Source organism: Pleurodeles waltl, chromosome 8 (genome assembly GCF_031143425.1).
Source record: "Pleurodeles waltl isolate 20211129_DDA chromosome 8, aPleWal1.hap1.20221129, whole genome shotgun sequence".
Lineage (NCBI taxonomy): Eukaryota > Metazoa > Chordata > Amphibia > Caudata > Salamandridae > Pleurodeles > Pleurodeles waltl.
Genome location: NC_090447.1, coordinates 319001043 through 319022282, shown reverse-complemented (window position 1 = coordinate 319022282; position 21240 = coordinate 319001043). Strand labels below are relative to the sequence as shown.

The 21240-nt window shown below is 47.4% G+C and overlaps 1 protein-coding gene across 2 annotated transcripts in view; it reads left to right on the top strand.

The window, feature by feature from the left end:
- The window catches only part of NME7 (NME/NM23 family member 7), a 657734-nt gene that overhangs the window by 169509 nt on the left and 466985 nt on the right, over nt 1-21240 (top strand). For both annotated transcript variants that reach the window (XM_069204166.1, XM_069204165.1), the window contains exons 2-3: nt 50-157; nt 10736-10902. In XM_069204166.1, the coding sequence (XP_069060267.1) occupies nt 50-157; nt 10736-10902 (275 nt within the window). The remainder of the gene's footprint in view (nt 1-49; nt 158-10735; nt 10903-21240) is intronic.

Here is a 21240-nt window from a genome sequence, read left to right as displayed (position 1 = left end):
GGTTATCACATATTACGCTCTGCTCATCAGTTATGATAATGTTTTTCAGAGTGAAGAAGACCGATGCGCTTTCATTGCTGAATGGTATGACCCAAATGCTGCTCTAATTCGCCGTTACCAGCTGCTTTATTATACGAAAGATGGGTCGGTTGAAATGGTAAGTTCTTTTATTAGTAGTTCGGGAAATGTCTGGTTTTTCCTCTACTTTAGTCACATTCTTCTTTTGCCCCTAATTATGGGCACCTCTTATTCCTTGCACACACTGTGGCAAAATGTGCTGTCTGCATTTACCTGCCTCGTGGGCGAATTTAACGTTACCCCTGTATGTAGTGACCAATACAACACTATACCTTGCATAATGTCCTATGCAGTGGTGGCTTCTCCGCTATGGCGGAGGAGCGTCGCCCCCTGTTAGCAGCAGCAGCTGCAAAACTTTAACAAGGAAAACATAATAATCTGTGTTTATTATCCTTACGCTGTTAAAGTGGCTGGGCCACGGGGATGACGGGGACGAGGGGAGTGCACTGTTGTAGGAAGTTGGCTCTGTATATACTATCTCAAAGTAAGAGATAGTGTGCACAGAGTCCAAGGATTCCCCTTAGAGGTAAGATAGTGGCACAATTAGATAATTCTAATGCTCTATTTTGTGGTAGTGTGGTAGAGCAGTAGGCTTATCAGAGGGTAGTGTTAATCATTTGTTGTACACACACAGGCAATAAATGAGGGACACACACTCAAAGACTTAACTCCAGGCCAATAGTTTTTATATAGAAAAATATATTTTCCTAATTTATTTTTAGAACCACAAGTTCAGGATTTGAAGTAAATACATAAAATGCAAGGTATTCCACACAGGTAAGTTAGGAACTTTGAATTAGAGCAGTCGCATACACAGTTTTAGTAAAAATGGCAATAAGCTATTTTAAAAGTGGACACTGCATAAATCACCAGTTCCTAGGGGAGGTAAGTAATGGTTAGTTTGTCAGGTAAGTAAAGCACTTACAAGTCTAAGTTCCTGGGCATAGGCAGCCCACTGTTGGGGGTTCAAGGCAACCCCAAAGTTACCACACCAGCAGCACAGGGCTGGTCAGGTGCAGAGGTCAAAGAGGTGCCCAAAACACATAGACTTCTATGGAGAACAGGGGTGCTCTGGTTCCAGTCTGCCAGCAGGTAAGTACCCACGTCCTCGGAGGGCAGACCAGGGGGTTTTGTAGAGCACTGAGGGGGAGGGGGACACAGGTAGGCACACAAAACACACCATCAGCGGCACAGGGGCGGGCGGGTGCAGTGTGCAAAGCAGGCGTTGGGTGTTGTATAGGAAACAATGGAGGGACCCGGGGGTCACTCTAGCGGTGCAGGCAGGGCACAGGGGGGCTTCTCGGGCCAGCCACCAACTGGGCTAGGCAAAGGGTCGCCTGAGGGTCACTCCTGCACTGAGGTTCGGTTCCTTCTGGTCCTGGGGGCTGCGGGTGCAGTGCTTGGTCCAGGCGTTGGGGTCCTTGTTACAGGCAGTCGCAATCAGGGAGACCCTCTGGATTCTCTCTGCATGCGTCGCTGTGGTGTTGGTTCTTTGGAGCTCGACCCAGGGGTGTCGGGTGCAGAGGGTGAAGTCTCACGCTTCTGGCAGGAAGAGTGAAGTCTTCAAAAGTTGCAAGAAAGTTGCAAAGTTGTTGCTGTTGTTGAGCAGAGATGCTGCTCACAGGAGTTTCTTGGTCCTTTGGTTCAGGGCAGTCCTCTGAGGCTTCAGAGGTCGCTGGTCCCTGTCGGATGTGTCACTGTTGCAGTTTTCTTCGAGTTAGGAGACAGGCCAGTAGGGCTGGGGCCAAAACAGTTGTCGTCTCCATCGTCTCTGCAGGGCTTTCAGGTCAGCAGTCCTTCTTCTTGGTTCAGGTTGCAGGAATCTGATTTCCTGGGTTCTGGGGTGCCCCTAAATACCAAATTTAGGGGGGTGTTTAGGTCTGAGGGGCAGTAGCCAATGGCTTCAGTCCTGGAGGGTAGCCACACCCTCTTTGTGCCTCCTCCCTGAGGGGAGGGGGGCACATCCCTAATCCTATTGGGGGAATCCTCCACAACTCAGCTCAGGGCACCTTAGGGGCTGTCCTGACTGGTAGGTGACTCCTCCTTGTTTTTCTAATTATCTCCTCCAGCCTTGCCGCCAAAAATGGGGGCAGTGGCCAGAGGGGCAGTCATCTCCACTAGCTTGGATGCCCTGGGGCGCTGTAACAAAAGGGGTGAGCCTTTGAGGAGTTAGGAAATGCTTTGTACATCTGAATAAGAATCGCAAATAGGTAATCCATGTTTGTGATTTCCTATTCAGAGGATCGCAAAGTGCGATTTCTACTGGGTAGAAATCACAATTTGTGATTCCCATCTGTAAAGCCCATTTTGCATTCAACGACCCAAAATAGAGATTCAGACTGTTAAGAAACACAAAATGGCTTAGTACATCTGGCCCTGTAGAGACCTTTATAAAAGCCAAAAATGTTCCAGGTTCAAAGATGGCCCTTCAGAGCTAAAGAAAACTAAGGCCTACGTCTTGACCTGAAATTCCTGACTCAAGAAATTAAAATTGGCCTCATAAAGTACATCTGCAGGGGCGTGGCCAGCGGTGCCAAATGGCGGTCAGAACTTAAAGCCACTCCGACCACCAACCCAAGATACTGCAAGGCCTGTGGCCATCCCCTACCCCGATCTGAGCCGCGCGCGTGGGCTTGAGTAAAGGACCTGACAGGGGGCCAGGGGGTGAGGAGTCAGTGCCCCCGGGACAGGAGAGCGCCGTATAGGCGCGAAGGCCAGGAGGCTGGTGCCAGTGCGCCCAAGGCTGCAGAGGAGCAGTGGGGGGTGTCCAGGGACGGTTTTGGAGGCGGACGCAATGACCCCCTGCAGTGGAGACGCTTGGGCCCGCTGGGGCTCTGGATGCCCGAAAAAGGCGGTAAGGAGCCACGGGGGCCTGAACCATAAAGCAGCAGCGGCCAACAGCTGGAAATCTTTATGGGAGAAGGGGTTGAGCATGGAGCTAAATAGGGTGGTCTTCTCCTCGCTCCTGTGCGATCAACTCGGCAATCAGTTTGGCCCCCCTCCTCCCTTCCGGGCAGCGTCTAGACTCTCTCGTGGCCCTGGGTGGTGGCACCCCCACTCCCTGCTTGCCTGTAATAACTACTGGAGTGCTGCCCGGCAGAGGACCTTACGGGAGTGACTTCTCTCTTCCTCTGCACCCCCTGTGTGACAGAGCCCGAGGCCTGCACATCATGCTAACCCGGCTGGGGCCTGGCGCTGGCTCCGCCGCTAATGGTGAAGAGACTTCTGACGGGGCCTAGTGGTGGGCACACGGGGGGACCTGCATCAGCTTCACCCTAATACAAGATATAGCACTGTGTGAGGTACACAGTGCACGGACACAGTCCTACAGCTCTCAGTCAAATATATGTTGCTTTTGTTGAGTAGCTACCTACCGAGAAGAAGCACTGTCTACCAACTATAACAATGAGAATGGGCTACAGGGGAAGACTGGGGCCCCCACCTCAAAGGCCTGGGAGTGCGGGGCTCCAATCTTTGGGGTGATGGATTTCCACCCCTCAGCACCAGAGATGGCGCCAACCACAGAAGCCAAACTTGACCAGATACTGGGGGCTATAGCAGCTTCTAAGCAGGAGCAAAGCACAAAGGAAGATGTTGTAGCCATACAACTTGGACTCCTACGAGCTGGCCAGCAGAAACTGTGGAACACAACATCACAGAACTCAGCCCAGTAATCAAAGGACTGGCAGAGCAGGTGCGCTCATTAACAGCCAAAGTGCGGGAACTGGAGACTAGAGACGAGGACTCCGAACAATGTCCACATCTTGGGATTTCCAGGAGGCGCAAAAGATATCAACCCTAAGTCCTTTTTTGTAGAGTGGCTGGTGCAAAAGGTGGCACCAGCATAAATTATCCGCAAACTTTCTAGTGGAACGTGCCCACAGGGTGCTTGCGTGGCATCCACTGCCGAAAGCCCCCCCAAGACCTGTGTTGCACACATAATGAACTATAGAGACAAAGAAATCCTGCTGCGGGTGGCTTGAACGACTGCTCCACTCCACCATGACAATAGCAGAGTGTACCTCTTTCTAGGTTATATGCTGTTGGTACAGCGTTGCAGAGCCTCTTTTCTTGGAGTGAAACGCAAACTGCAACAGGCAGACCTCCGCTATTCACTTCTCTTCCCAGCAAAGTTGAAGGTAATGACTGGCACTAAAACCCTTTTCTTTCCAGAGCCAATGGATGCCTGGGATTGGGTGGAACAACTTTGATATGAGGCCTCTTCACCTCCCTTGCCGGTGCACCAACGCCGCAACGCCAAAGACTTAAACACAGGAAGGCGGGTGTCGCGCTACGTCCGAGCGCCCTGATCCCAGGTGCGCCCACGCCAGAGCAAGCCAAGATAGAACAATCCTAGGCATTGGACACTGCTGGCGCTCTGTGGGTGGATAAACGCTCACCTCCGGAGGCCTCTCAGAACAATGATGTTACCCAATATGTCCATTAGCTCAGAAGACAGTATGACTTCGCAGTTACTGCCTAATGTGACACCCCAAACGGCAGATGATATTCTATGATACTTAGTCTGGAGAGTCTATTGAGCTTATGCTGTATTACACTGCGGCTGGGGCAAAGCGGGGCACCATACACACATAGAATCAGTGGTCACTTTGTTAACATGGGTCTCTAAATCCATGGTCCACAGGTTGGCTGTAGCCTGTAGCGGTTGCAGTCCTACATGTCCTCGTTAGGGATGATGACTCCCCCCGACTCCATTGGACTCCTAAGCACAGCCATCTGTATGGAGGCTAGCATGGGAGCACCCTATCTATGGGTTATGATCTTACTGGTTTGGGCGACTCCTCGTTCCGGAGTTGCCCTAGGTTGGGAGTTGGGAGTTCAGGTTATTCAAGCAGTTAAAAGATGTGATGTGATGAGGACCCTTCTTCTCTTTTACCTCCCATGGGCTTTACATTGGAGGTAGGGTCCACGGACTTACAGCAATAGCCCTAGATGGGCTTCTCTTACGCCTGTGCTGGATAGATGGCTCCACTTAATCTAATATCATGGAACGTCTGGGGAATGGGCATTACAAGAAAGTGACACTCTGTGCAACAATACTTAAGGAGAAGGGGGGTACAAATAGACTTCCTGCAGGAGACGCATGTGGCAGGAAGAGAGGAAGTGCGCTTGCACAAGTGCTGGTGTGGTCAGTGCTAAAGCACCACACATTCCGGCTTCGAACGAGGAGCTTTAGTCTGGATTTATCCGGGTGCTCCCTTCCACCTACTCTCAGCAGACATCGACCTGCAGGGTAGATATGTGTTGGTGGAGGGCCTCCTGGATGGCAAGGCAGTGCTATTAGGTGGCCTATATGCTCCTAATGTGGCGCAGCCGGCCTTCTTCTCCAAACTTTCAGCAGTTTTAACACACAAGACGCGCATCCCTTGGATACTAGGGGGCGACTTTAACTGTGTACTTGATACACAATGCAACCGCTCACACCCCCCACTCCCGAACTCCCCGGTTGTGTCAACAGCTATGTTATTTTCCCAGTGGCTTCAACATTGACTGCTCTTAGACTGCTGGAGGGCCCTGTATTCGAACAGGATTGATTATTAATACTACTCATCCGCTCATGACCTGCATGTCAGATTAGACGGAATCCTAAGTGACCCCCTACCCGGCTACTAGTAACGGGGTCGGAATATTTAGGTAATGCGTTCCCTGACCACAAACCAGTGCAGCTGCCATTAGAATGGGGAGCAGCCCAACCAATATTTCCCACATGGAGGTTACAACCAGCCATGTAAGAAGATCATGGACATCTAGATGAAACAAATGATACACTGACACTTCCTTTGAGGACAACTGGGATACATCCAGTTAGAAACTAACGGATTGGAAAGCAATGAAGGTGGTGTTGTGAGGCCATTTCATTTGCACGGTGGTTGGAGTGAGGGCAACAATACATAGGGACCTGACACAGACTTAGGCGTCCTTGAAAGCCTCGGAAAATAGAGCTAGAACCGACCCTATAGCGCAAAATGATTTAGGTGTAGCATTGGCCAAGCACACACTCTTAGTGGAACAGCTAAGCGGCATTGACTTTTGGTCATACCGAGCTAAAATGCATACTGAAGGTGACATGGCCTGTCACCTTCAGGCCTGGTTGCTCTGGAGCGCGGACCCTCACACACCTGTAGTGCGGATCTGCATTTCTCCAACAATGTTTGCCCTGCAACAGACACAAATTCATGAGGCATTCACGATATATTATAGCGCACTATAACATTCTCCACGAATTGCCACGGAGTACAACATATGCAGAATTTTGGGGGCGGTCGATCTTTCCAGCATAACCCTATTGGAGAATGAGGTGCCTATTGGAGAATGAGTACCTCAACACCCCTATTACATTGCAGGAGATAAGAGGGTCAATCCGAGGAGCAGCCACTAACAAAACACCGGGCTTAGATAGACTCACTATCAAATTTTACAAATCGTATGAACACCAACTAGCCCCTCGTTTACTTGAATTATACACAACTGCCGTTGATGAGGGTCATCTACCGCAGAGTATGTGGGAATTGTTATTGGTCTCCCTTCCCAAACCAGGTAACGACCCAGAAGAACTGGCTTCCTATTGTCTATTATCCATGTTAGGATCTATCGGACTACAAAATACTGAGCAAAATATTGGCAGGACACATACAGGGACTAATAGAGTCTGATACAGAGAGACCAAAATGGGTTCATCCCTTCGTAGACTGAATATTCGTAGACTGTATTGAGTAATGGACCAAGCCCCCACACCCCCACCCCTCCCCCAAATGGCCTTTGCCACACGCCTGGTCCTAAACCTGGAGACGGTGTTTGATACTGTGGATTGGGGCTACCTCTTCTCTACTCTGAAACAATTTGGGATCACGGGGAGGATCCAAGCATTGATACAACTGCTATATACAGACCCTATGGCAAGAGTATGAATAGGACAATGTTTCTCCCCCCATTGCAGATTAGACATAGGACACAACAAGGTTGCCAGCTGTCGCCCCACTACTATTTGCACTGGCCATGGAGCCCTTAGCACAGAAACTACGCCAATGAGGGGGGGGGGGGTGGGGGGGGGGGAGTGTGGTATTTCCGCTATCTGGGTAAATTCATACAGTCTCATTATATGCGGATGTTGTCTTGATTTATATCCGAGACATTCGTAATGGCTTTGCCCCAGTCCTGACTGCTAGTTTTTGGGTTGAGAGTGCATTGGGCAAAGTCTTGCCTATTCCCTTTGCATCCATACTGCCATCCACAGGATTTTCAAATGGAGGGACACCAACTACGATAGGAACCCAACAGATATTTGGACATTAATATCTACCTTGATAAACCGGATTTACTAGATGGTAATTTCACGAAAGCAGTGGCAGCAATGAGGCCTCAGATAGCTTTCTGGAGCACGGTGCCCCTTACCATTCAGGGTAGGGTGTCGTTGTCAAAAATGGTGATGTTAACCCGGCTGTTATATTTCTTTTAGAATCTACCACTCAATATACCCTGAACTACCTTTCATGCTTTACATTCCACATTAGGGTCCTTTATTTGGAACAAGGGCAGATTCTGAGTGGCTCTTGGAAAACTACAGCTTCTCATAACAAAAGGCGGCTTGGGAACCCCGAACTTTGAGCATTATTATCTGGCGGTGCAGTTGCAATGACCCACATATTGGTTGGAGGGACGATACGTGGAGGAGGTAGACCCCCTTGCCCCTGCACAGGTGCGAAAAGAGATGTAATGCCTCTTTATGCCTCAGGCGTGCCTCCCGCCAATGGAGAATACCTTATTGAAGATCGCGTTCGAAAGCTTCCACCGTAGCTTTAAACTTATACAAAGGATACCGCTTTATTCGCCATATATACCACTGCGGTCAGTATCTACCATTCGCGAGGTGCTAGGAGAACCGAGGCTGACCACATGGGAAGAGGCGGGTGTGAATGCAATGGGTTCTCTATTTCAGGACAGCACACTCTTGACATATGAGCAGCTGCGAGTGGAGACTGGGTTGCCTGTGGGACACTTCCTGGCACACGCACATCTACTAGCGGAGGCACGCCGTCTATGGGGCATTTCTGACACAGGACCAGACCCACACCCACTAGTGCAATTGTTGTTTACGATGGGTAAAGGGCTTAAATTGATTACATGGCTGGCCTGGGTATTTGCGCGGGCTGCGCAGGACCCCTTGGCCGCAACTCATAGAGAGTGGGAGAGGAACCTGGGTAAAGAATTCACTGTTAAAGAATGGGAGACAGCTCTAGAATACCCCAGGAGGGTGTTGCAAAACACAAAATTTCAATGCATCCAGCATAACATTCTGCATAGAGCATACCTCACACCTGCCTCCCTCTCCCGCATGATTGGCTCCTCGTCAGCATGCCCACAATGTCAGCTACCTGGGGCTGGCATGAAACACATGTTCTGGGACTGTACAGAAGTAGTAATATACTGGACTAAAATACACACCGAAAAAAGAAGGGGTTACGGGGCGCGCAGGCTTGTGTTCCCTGGAGGAGTCACTGCTTGCCTCTTCTGAAAATCACTGGTCGCCAAGGCTAAGAATAGATTTATTGATCTGGCGCAACTAGTGGCCCGTAGACTTATAGCTATGCATTGGAAATTCCAAGTGCTACCTAGTACAGTCCACTGGCGGGCAGCAACACCTAAGTGGGACCAAGTGGAAACTGTAGCCTTGAGACCAGAGGAAAATAGAGGCCTCAGTAAATACCCCATAGCTGCAGACTGGTAAACATTGTTGGTTGAACTTCGTGCTCACTCCTTGACACTTAATGCCACCCTGGACGACATCTAAAGATACTCCTTTTAACCAGTCAAGTCACCTGCAGTCCCTGAGTACGGGAGTGAAGGTATTACCGCACAGGGCTATATACGTTTACCCCTTCATTATAAACTCTGATATATTAACCCTACCAATCCACCCCCTTTTTATGATCCGTTTTGGGAGGGTAAGTCCTCTAAACCACACTTTATTTATTCTGTTTTTGGGCTACTGCCCCTCACCCCCAAACTCCACTTTTTATGTGGCCTGTTTTGGTGGAAAAACATCACCAGATCCCCCCTTGTTGGTATGTATTGGGAGGGCACCCCTTCCAAATCCCTTTTTACCTAAAACCCCCTTACCCCCTTTTACCCTCCCCTGAACCCAAACAAACCCTTTTAACTCTACCCACCACTGAACTCTAAAATCATCCTTACCTCCCTTTACCTCTACCCGTACCTAAATCACCCCTTACCTCCTTCTACCACTTCCCACTCCCTAACCTTATAATCATCCTTACCACCATGTACCTCTTCCTTAACCCCTAAATCACCCCCTTACCTCACTAAACCAATTCCCGAACCCTACCCCTAAAATAACCCTGGGCCAATTACCTCTACTTACCCCACAACCATAAAAGCATCCCTACCCCATTAGCCATACCAAACCTGTAACCCTAAAATCAAACCCCCGTTATTTCTCCCTGCTTCTTTACTCTTTTTCTTTTCTTTAAAATAACATTAAAATAATGTTGTTTGAAAGAAATGCATAACTGTGGAGTAAAGTATTGCATGGTGAAAGACGTGGGGTAAATGTAAAAATCCATTAGCATAATTTACCTGCGTGTTAACGACTGCAGGGTAAATGTCATGCAGTCAATAAGCTACAGGGTAACGGTTACATCATTATTTTCATTTTTGTTTGAAAAAAGTATGCACAAAACAAATGCTTACATATTGTTTTTTTTTATTTCGCAATCAAATATAGAAAAGATTGTTAAACTTCAAATTTTACTTAATTTGTTTATTCTTCATTTATTTTACTGTATTAATTTTAATATTATTTAATTTTGTAAAACTGATGCAAACCCCGTTAGTAGGTCTAAAGGATCCTAGGGGTTATTGGACCACAGGGTAAAAAACACTAATCTATAAAGTGGAAATGCTTAAAATGGCACCAAGGTAATTGAGATTAGAATTTTTGGGTTCCATATTGGCAGGAACTCGGGGACTTGAGATGTGCAATGAAGCAATTTCTGGAAGATACCAATTTTTAGAAGACTGAATGGGATTACAGATAAGAATAATGAGCATTTGGAATCCAACTGGATGTGCGTTGCTAGTCCCTTTGTGGTTTTCCTCAGTTTTTTACCATCAACCTTGCATGTTTCCTGTAGCTAACCATCCATTTTTGTACTCCGGGGTTCCCTGAAGGTGACTCAGCTTTGTTTTACCCTGAGGAGACAGTAGTTAACTGCATTCCATAATCCGGGACCCAGACCAGCAGTCCGCTGCTGTTTGTCTTTTGTTTGAAAACCTGTAGCTGGATCGTTTTCAGTATAGTAGATTCTTGGCAGAAGTGAAATGTGTGCCAAGGCACAAAGACCTTGTCCTCCAGTAAGCCTCATGTATGATGTAGAAGGTCTTTTATCATCAGCTCCACCGAGTATCCTTTTCTGGTCTCAAAGGCTTCCCACCAGTAATGGATTAGAGTTCAGGCACCAGGAAAAGCTGTGTTACTGAGTGAGTAACAAATTTAAATATGAAAGAAATATGTATTAAAGTTTCATATGAACATGCCTAGATTTCAAATGTAGATAAAAAATGCTGACGTCAATTTTATGACCTTGTGTTGGTTTTCTGTTTAAATTTATTTCCACAGTTTGATATGAAGAATCATCGTGTTTTTCTGAAACGAACCAAATATGATGACTTGCAGCTGAAAGATTTGTTTGTAGGCAACAAAATCAATGTCTTTTCACGTCAGCTGCAACTGGTTGACTACGGAGATCAATACACTTGTCGCAAGCTGGGCAGCAAAAAGGAAAGGTAGGATATATTCTTAAAATAACATTTGCCAGAATGTAATGTATTAGGTACAATTTTGACTCCTAAATTCTTTGTATCCTTAGCAGGATTGGGTTATTTACTTTTACTAGTAATCCTATGTCCGCCCCCCCCCCCCCCCCCTTTCTCTTATTCCCAGCTCCTAGTTACCCTACCACATTGTGGCTGGGGAAGAAATATCTTATTAAAGCTGGTAATATTAGAGACATGTGCAGCCAGAATGACATATGCATATGAATACAGTACTGGGCTATAACCCTTCATATAGATTTCCATAGTTAGCAATTCCATTTCCCCACAGCTCGTTGCAAACTGAAATCTCGTTTACTCACACTGAGTGTCTTCATACAGAGTGGGTCATGCTCTACTTCTTTTTTCATTTCTTTAGCTCCTTTTTTCTTCTTCTAGTTTTAGCTTCCCAATAGCTTTAAGTTTAGGTCATTTATGTTTTACTACAGCAGACAGCCAACTTAATACATTGTTTGCCCTGTTTACACATTTCTGGTGCATGCTTTGGCCCTGTTATGATGTGCCCCGGAGTGCAATAGGCATTTCCTGTCACTTTTTGCACCCCTAGAATTTCTATGCTACGGATGGGCTGCATGTGCTTTTTGAAAGTTCACTACTGCACTCAGGATATTGCATTTGGGTCTGTATTATAGCATGCTATTCTGGTCTGCACCAGGCACCATTTACGTAATACGACTTCTTCCCCTTCTGTGCTGTCATCACTGTAAGGTCCTTGAAAAAGAGCCTGCCAAGTAAAATCAAAAGGTGAAAGACAAAGCACATTTGTGAAGCACATTGTACAGTTTACATTCTGTAGTCACTGAAATCCTGATTTCCCTGCAGTGAAGCAAAAACGCATAAATGGAAACCAAAAGGACAACTATATGTCATATGTAAAAAAATAAAAAATAAAAAAAAGTTGAATTTCCAGTAGCAGTCAGTAGTACTGACTAGTTTGAAAGCAAGCATGCTGATAAGCTCCTCAGAGCTCTGATAGATGCTAAGATATCCTATCCACTATCTCTGGCCAAACACATAGGGTTATTAGTTATCTACTCTAAGTTTAACACACTGGATTATCCTACCATCTTTCTTCTGGTAACATGTGACTTGCTTCATTTGGATTGAGTCTCAAGTCTAGGAGAAGGGTGTTTCATGCCAGGACTCTAAGTTCCTTTGAAAGTCTGATCCTTCATCCACAACAGAGTCCGCTGCAGATGAAGTCAAACACCTATTCATGACATGGTGGCCCTTGTTACCTGTTTCACCAGAAGCTATTCGCTCTGGATGTGGAGGCACCAGCTGGTTGAGCACACATTCCTCTTTAGAAGCATTACAGTGCGTCTAACCGTGCCCTGCTCCCATTACTGTGGGATTACACTAGAGGTGTGGGTTGGGGGTGGTGGTCAAGTCAGTCTCAATTTGAAGTCAACATTCACAACAATCACTCTTCAGATAAGGTCTTTCTTTTCTCAGTTATCTTCTACATTAATGCTAGAGTCTACTCTGGTTCAGTGAAGATGATAGTTAAACACAGGCCCCACTGCCTGGTGAGAAGAGGATTGTCCTGATTTTTTTTTTTTTTTTTTTTATAAAGGACAAGCTTTACTAAGCCCTTGGTTCTGACTCAGAACTTGCCACTACTAAGGAGGGATACGAGAAGTTAATTTTGTTCTTTTTGTACTTACAGTTCTGGTTCCAGCTGATCCCTCTTATGTGGTAGAACACTAACACTATGGGCCTGATTCTAACTTTGGAGGACGGTGTTAAACCGTCCCAAAAGTGGCGGATATACCACCTACCGTATTACGAGTCCATTATATCCTATGGAACTCGTAATACGGTAGGTGGTATATCCGCCACTTTTGGGACGGTTTAACACCGTCCTCCAAAGTTAGAATCAGGCCCTATATGTCATCAGCTCTTTTTTTGCATCTAGAGTATGTGAGTCACCTTCTCCTCTGGGAGTGATGACTGGGACACTACAGAATAAGAGTATTCTAGTGACCTGGCATGAACGGTCTGTGTCCACTCAAATTCTTTGGACCAAGAATCACATTTCTGATGTATACAACTATCTGTGGATTCCTCACCTTATGAATTCACCCATGCGCCAGCATCCGATAGAAAATCTTCTTCCCAGCTCTCCACGTTGACGAGGACGTCACAATTGCACGGTTCCACGCGTCTCCATCTGACGTCACCGTGCCAATAAGAGGTCCTCGCCGCCGTGCTGACGTCAGTTCCCTTTTTTCCATGCCTTCGATGCTAACGGTTTTCTCCTAGCTAGCTCTGCTACTGTTGGAGGTGTTCCATCTTGTTGCTAGTTTCTATCCGGTTTCTAGTTACAATGTCTCCTCCTAGGAAGTCGGGATTCAAGCCATGTCGAGAGTGTGGGGATCGCATGTCGGTTACTGACACTCATGACAATTGCCTGTGGTGTCTGAGCATGACGTCGAGGAGTGTGTCTCTTGCCAGAGCATGAATCCTAAGGCTCTGAAGGAAAGAGAGGCCAAACTTTTTTTGGCCAAGGCGAAGAAGGGGCATAAGAGCCATTGTAGATCCTCTTCCCATGCTTCTTCGAAGAGACATAAGAAACGGCGTTGTCATGACTCTCAGCGTCGTTCGGCTCGGAACTGATCAAGATCAAGGTCTCCATCTCGACGTGCGACATGGGAGGTGAGTCCGACGGTGACTCCACAACCTCAGAGCCCTGAGGCTTCTCCGGCACCGTCAGTCTTTGAGGTAGTGGCACCTCCTGACAGTCCTCGATTTTCACCTGTTGCTCATGATTCTGATGTTCAGCAAGCACAGGTGCAACATGAAGATCAGCAGTATGCTGCCTTCCAGGCTCTGGGAGCGGATCCGGCTTCATTTTTTAATGCCATGTTCTCGATGTTCAACACGATGGCCCCTGCTGGTGCACCGGCTGGTATCACGGGTCCGTTGGCATTTTTGTTGGACTCCCCTGCTCCATATAAGGCAGCACCGTCTATGTCATTCTATCCGGCTGAGGGTGCCGGACTGGTGCCAATGACATTGCCGTGAGGCTCTGTGGCTCCCATAACATCGCCTTCCAGGCCTGTGGCGCCGATTTCATCGCCCATCAGTCGATGCCGATGGTGGAGCCACAAGTGTCCTCGGCGCCTTTCGGATCCGCTTCGGTGCCGGATCTGAGTGATGGATTCGACCGAAACCAGCCTTCCTCTCCTGTTTGTGTCAAGTGTTGAAGCCAGTGTCATCAACGTCGGCCAATTCTATGTCGACGCCGAGGTTAGAGGCCAGACTGAGGTCACGCAGAATAGCCTTGAGACTTTTAGAAGAGGAAGAGTACCAAAGGCAGTTGTTGGAGGAGGGGGAGATTGTGGAGCCCTTGGGAGATTATCAAGGGCTGGATTCGGCCAGTGGGCTTGATACTTCTGCGGTATGGGACTTGTCTTCACCGGGGGAGTTCACGGAGGAGGTGGCCTCCTTTCACACTGTAATTAGAAAGGTGGCTAACTTTTTAGATCTCCCATCGCCTGCTGCAGAGGTTAAGACAAACATTTTAACGGAGTTCCTGCACCCTTCTTCAACTTCTGCGGATCCTTTGCTTCCGTTCAACGATGCCCTTACGGAGCCCATAGTAGAGCTTTGGAGGAAGCCTGTGTCGTCACCTGCTGTGAATAGATCTGTAGCATGAAGATACAGAGTGGTACCTGGAGATCCGGGGTTTTTATCAAAACATCCTACCCCGGAGAGTCTGGTTGTTCAGGCCTCTTGCTCTACACGGTCTGCTCCAGGCTCCTTACCTGTGATTCCATCGGACTGGGAATCCAAAAGGATGGAGCAATCCACAAAGAAGACTTTCTCTTCTTGCAGCATGGCTCTCAAGGCTGCGAATGCTACCTGTGTTCTTAGTAGATACGTCCACATCCTGATGGCCTCCGCGAAGGCTATGGTTCCTGACCTGCTGCAGGATGTACAGAGACCATTTGGTGAACTTCTATCTGATGCTCAGGCTGCGGCAAAACAAATAATCCAGTCTGGTCTGGATTCCACGGACTCGGTGGCCAAGGCAGTGGGTACATCTATTGCTACCAGGAGGCACGCTTGGTTGAGGTCCTGAGGGTTTTCTTCGGATGTACAGACTACTTTATTGGATTTGCCATTTGATGGAGAGCAACTGTTTGGTGATAAAGCGGACTCTGCTCTAGAGTGCTTTAAAGATAGTCGGGCCACGGTGAAGTCTTTGGGTCTGCAAGCCTCTTCTGTTACCCCTTTCAGGTCCTTTCGGAGATTCAGGGGGTTTGGGTGTGGAGCCTTGTACTGTGGGAGGCCCCAGTCCACGGTCCAGCAGCCTACCAGCCTCCCATATCGATCCTTTAGAGGGCGGGGAGGGTTCGGACAAGAGGGGCCACCCAGCAGCACCCTGCATCATCCTCTTCCTCTGGAGGACAACAGCAAGGGAAGCAGCCCTAGTTTTCTCCCCTTTATCGACCACACTTCTCCTGTGGGGGAAGATTACCTCTTTTTCTCCATGAGTGGGAGTTAGTTACATCAGACTCATAGGTTCTAAACATTGTGAGTAAAGGATATGCTCTCCCTTTTCAGGAGTTTCCTCCCCCCATCCCTCACCGTCCCTCGTCTTGCTCAGAAGACCATCTCCTGTTGTTGCAGCAGGAGGTTCAGATCCTATTGTCAAAAGCTGCGGTGGAGTTGGTTCCAGAGCAGGAAAGGGGTCAGGGTTGTTATTCAAGATACTTCCTGATTCCCAAGAAGGACGGTCGTTTGAGACCTATTCTTGACCTGAGGATTCTGAATTTGTTCCTCAAACATGAAATATTCAAGAGGCTGACTCTGGCACAAGTACTTCTGGCATTGATCTGAGAGGATTGAATGGAGTCTGTCGACTTGCAGGATGCTTACTTTCATATCCCTATACTCAAGTCGCACAGGAATACCTCCGGTTTGTGGTCCATCCGTTTGGTCTTACTTCAGCACCTCGAGTCTTCATCAAGGTGATGGCAGTGGTAGCAGCAAGTCTCAGAAGGAAGGGGATATCGGTATTCCCTTACCTGGACGATTAGTTGATCAAAGCCAAGTCTCCAGAGCTTGTGTTGCATCGCTTGGAGCTGACAACTCGGTTGTTGTTCAGTCTGGGTTTTTCGATAAATGTACCCAAGTCTCACCTGGAGCCCTCTCAACGCCTCCTGTTCATAGGGGCAGTACTGGATACTGCATTGAATCGGGCCTATCCTCCGCCTCAGCGGATTCAGGACATTCAGGCGTTGATTCCAATGTTTTAAAATGGAGCACTTGTTCCAGTCCTCAAGGTCTTACGTCTGCTCGGTCTGTTCGCTTCTTACATTCTGTTGGTCACTCATGCATGTTGGCACATGAGGGCTCTTCAATGGTGCCTCCGCAGGCAGTGGTTTCAGCACAAAGGGGATCTTGAGGAGTCGATAACGATCTCCAGAGATGCTGCAGCAGAGTTACGATGGTGGGCTGTGGACAGCAACCTTTCTCAAGGAAGGCCGTTTTTTACTGCCGGCTTCTGTGACCACGGTCATGACGGATGCTTCCACTCTTCCTCCCATCCCTTCACAGTCAGTCAGTTCGGGACCTGACGGACAACACTACCACGATGTGGTATATAAACAAGCAGGGAGGAGTAGGGTCGTATCTTCTCTGCAGAGAAGCTCTGCGTCTCTGGTCCTGGCTTCAGGACCATCAGATTTGCTTGATAGCGAATCATCTGGCCGGAGTGCTCAACGTACGTGCAGACTCTGTCTACATTTTTTGGCCGATCACGAGTGGCGTCTCCATCTGGATGTGGTCCTGCACATCTTTCAGATGTGGGATTCTCCAGTGATAGATCTGTTTGCCACTCGGGAGAACATGCACTGCCCGTCATTCTGCAGCCTCCAGTATCTGGCGCAAGAAGCGTTGGGGGATGCGTTTCAGATCTCTTGGTGCAACCATTAGCTTTACGCATTTCCCCCATACCCTTGGTTCCTCTGGTTCTGATGAAGATTTTCCAAGATCGGGCTCAGGTCATTTTAATATCCCCAGATTGGCCAAGACGGGTGTGGTACACGGACCTTCTCCAACTCTCGCTGTGCCCTCCGCTCCGCCTTCCGCTCAGGGCAGACCTCCTCTCACAGTCGCAGGGGCAGGTTCTACACCCCACCTCCAAAGCCTGCACCTTCATGCCTGGAGATTGAACAGGGCAACCTGAGTTCCTTTTCTCTCCCACCAGATGTTATTTTATTGTCCAGGCGACACTCCATTAAGACCGTTTATGCCGGCAGGTGGGCAAAATTCGTGGCTTGGTGTGGAGGAAGACAAATTGATCCTTTGAAGGCCCACCTCTCCGATATTTTATTATTTGCTTTAGATTTATTAAAGAAGGGTTGTGCAGTGGCTACAGTTACGGGTTATTTAGCTGCTCTGTCAGCCTTTCTTTGCCTCCCGGATCAGCCCTCAGTGTTTAAGTCACCTATTGTGATTAGGTTTCTGAAGGGTTTAGTTAATAGATTTCCTCCCACTCCTTTTCATGTGCCTCAGTGGGACCTAAATCTTGTTTTAACCTTTTTAATGGGGTCACCTTTTGAGCCCATGCACTCTTGCCCGTTAGGGTTTCTGGTGCTTAAAACAGTTTTTCTCGTTGCTATAACCTCGGCTAGGCGGGTTAGTGAGTTTCAAGCTCTTTCTGTTAAACCGCCCATTACCTTGTTTTTCCCGGATCAAGTGGTGTTGAAAACCAGGGCGGCTTTCCTGCCAAAAGTTGTCACTCCATTTCAAATAGGGTAGACCATTACCCTTCCATCTTTCTACCCTCCTCCTCACCCCTCAAAGGAGGAAGAGAGGCTCCACTGTTTGGACCCTAAAAGGGCGCTTAGTTTTTATATTGAAAGAACGGAAGACTTTCACCTGGAGGACCATCTGTTTGTGGGGTATACTGGACAGAGGAAGGGCAGAGCAGTTCATAAAAGAAGAATCTCCAGGTGGGTCATTATTTGTATCAAGATTTGCTACTCGTTGGCAAAGAAAGTTCCCCCTGAGGGTATCAGAGCGCATTCCACCAGGGCTAAGTCCGCTACTGGCAAGAGGGGTTCCAGTGGTGGACATTTGCAAGGCAGCAAATTGGGCGTCCCTCCACACCTTCGCAAAGCATTACTGCTTGGACTCGGAGGTTAGGAGGGACAGCCATTTTGCGCCGATCTGTATTGCAGGACTTCTTGGTGTAACCAGGCAGTCTCCCACCTCCGAGTGCAGTACTGCTTTGGGACTCTATTCATAAGGTGAGGAATCCACAGGTAGTTGTATCCATCAGAAGAACAAGTTACTTACCTTCAGTAACCCTTTTTCTGGTGGATACAATAGCTTCTTGTGGATTCCTCACAGTCTCACCTGACTCCCTGTTGCCTGTCTGGTTACACTAAGATATGTGGTTGTATAGGTGTATGTATATATTAATGTCTTTTCCTGTATATATAAATGATGGTTTTGATTATATTGCATCATGGTAGTTTTATGTATATATATGTATTTATTGGAGTTATTGTGGGGTCGGTTCTCACCTGTTTGCCTCAAAGGCACGTAAAAAATGGGTGAAACTGACATCAGCACGCCGGCGAGGACCTCTTATTGGCACGGTGACGTCCAACAGAGTCGCATGGAGATGTGCAATTCTGACGTCCTCGGCGTGGAGAGCTGGGAAGAAGATTTTCCGTCGGATGCTGGCGCATTGGTGAATTCATAAGGTGAGGAATCCACAGATAGCCATTGTATCCACCAGAAAAAGCGTTACCGAAGGTAAGTTACTTGTTCTTTTCTGATCTTCTGCCCTTGACAATTAAGAGTGTGGAAAGCAGAGATCATGGGATTGACTAGGATATGTATGAACCCATCAAATCATATGGTACCTTTGCGAACTTTCTGTCCTTTTGAATGTCTCAAACAACCGCTTGCCCATCTTGTGTACCAAAAGAAGAACTATAGAGGCTGACTTATCTCATGTTCTCCAAGGCTTGGCACTGTTGACTTTAGGTGGTTTTTAGAACAACTTGGCTACCCTGATTAACCAAACACTGAGTTCTTTTCAAGTCAGAAGTAAAGTACCCTAACTGAAATACTGACAATGGGATCCTTGGTGGTGACAAAAATTGTTAGGCAGAGGTTCTGCATCCCTCCAAAAATATTTTTCAGTCTTCGCTTAGGCTTTCCAACCATTGACCATTGACTATTGAGTCCGCCATCTTAACAGTCATTCCATGTCACAAGAAATGTGAAAGGTGATGAACCATGATATCAATCATATTTATAGTTCGTCTCCGCACAACAGGTTCTGAACATTCTAGGATGACATAGTCTTTATGTCTTTGAAAACATAACTTGTGCAGTGGTTGGCATGCTATTACCTCCCTGACCGCAAATTTCATTCCTTCTGGCGAAGGCCTTCTTGTCTTTCAAGGCACACGCTTCCTTTCATTCCAAGCTTTCAGCCAGTTATACTTCCCTTAGGTTGATGCCCACTCTAGCAGGAGGTGCATTAGAATGATTCCCATGACTGTCATTCTATTCACATTTAAGGTAAAAAACAAATTGACACCCTCAGCCGTCCTTTGTTTTTCCACCTCTGCGGAGGACCCTCCTCCACCCTAGCAGGTGAGATCACAAAGGACACTTTTTTGTTCTTGATTGTCTGCTTGGACTATGTATATTCTGCTATTGTCCCAGCCATCGCTGGCAAGAAAACTCCTGCATCAGGCTACATCTCAGAATTTCTAGGTGGGAGTTCTAAAGTTCTTTCTACTGGGACTCTGATTCTCCCCCCTTTCCCTCTCCCTCAGAGGGGGCAACGCTAATTCTCTTGTATTCAAGATCTGTATCATCTGAGTTAGTTTAATCCACTACAGTTGTACAAAATGCTGACTTTGATATGACTGTTTACTGCTGTATAGCCGATTGAATTGGATTTGACACATACCTCTGGACCATGATCATGTTTAACAGGGAATCAACATTTTTAATAGAACATATTCTCCTTTGCTCTCTGCAATGGTTGGAAAGTGGATTATTAGTAAGGGCAGGTAGGTACCTACACTTAGCAACAGGCCACAACCCCCACTAGGTCCAGTCAAAGTCTCAGTAATGAATCCTTGCTCACTCAACCCTTGGTAGCTTGGTCCACGAGCAGTTAGGCTTAACTTAGGAGACAGGTGTGAAAAGCATGTAAAATCAACAAAACAGTGAATAAGTAAAGCACAACGCACAGTAAAAATCCAACACCAATGTATAAAGATAAGAAATATTTTTATCTTTAAATTGACACGAAAACAATCAAAATCCAAGGTAGGGAACCATAGATATGAAAAATTTAAAGATTAAAGGTAAAACTAGTGCTTAGAAGCAAATGGCGCTGAAAGGGTAAAAAAAGGTTGCACTGGACAAGGACAAAGACCAGAGTTCAGGCCACCCACGATGTAACACTGTTGCACTTACTTTCAGAAGTGTTTCTTGATTCAGGAAATTGGCCCACAGCACCGGCCAAGGGTTCAGAAGCTCTAGTTAGCCTCTTGGGGTTTAGGATTACAACTCCCACAGTGCACTTCTGCAATTTATGGATCTTTTTACAACAGTTGTTCCAAGCTTCCAGATCTTCTTCCAGAGGTCCTATTTGGGTCCTTGATGTGTCCACGGACTTGATCCAAAGTTCCAGAATCCCTGAGTTGCTCCTTGGGAGTTTGGGACTACAATTCCCAGAATGTACCTGGTCAGGACCCTCAAATGACCACTGGACACTGGTCAGCTTGGCTCTTCTGCAGGACTTAATGCAGGGGACTCTGGTCAGCTCCCTTGTACCAGTAGCTTACAGAGGGTCCACTCCTGGAGTTGCATAAACAAGGCAAAGTGCTTTTCTTGGTGAAGCCCAAAGTGTGCAGCTGGTGCAGTCCTTGTGAGTGCAGTTCTTCAGGTGCATGCCAGGACAGTCCTTCTTCTCCAGTATCTTCTTCCAGCAGGCATCTTAATTGTGGGGAAACTCTGCCATATTTATCCTTGCTCGTGTTTGGGGAAGCGGGGGGGGGGGTTATGCTGTCCAGTGGGGTGCAGGCCACCACCCTCTGGGGTGACCACTTCTTGTGAGTGTGGCAAAAATCAGTCCCAGAAAGCAACACTCTCTAAAAATCCAAGATGGCAAAAATTCATCCGGGGAGGTTAGATCAGGCTTAGTCCTCCCACTGGTGTGGCTAAGCCTCTCTTAACACACCCCTTCCAGACCCTCTTCTCATCTAATCAATGGGACTCCCATCTGTCTGAGGGAGC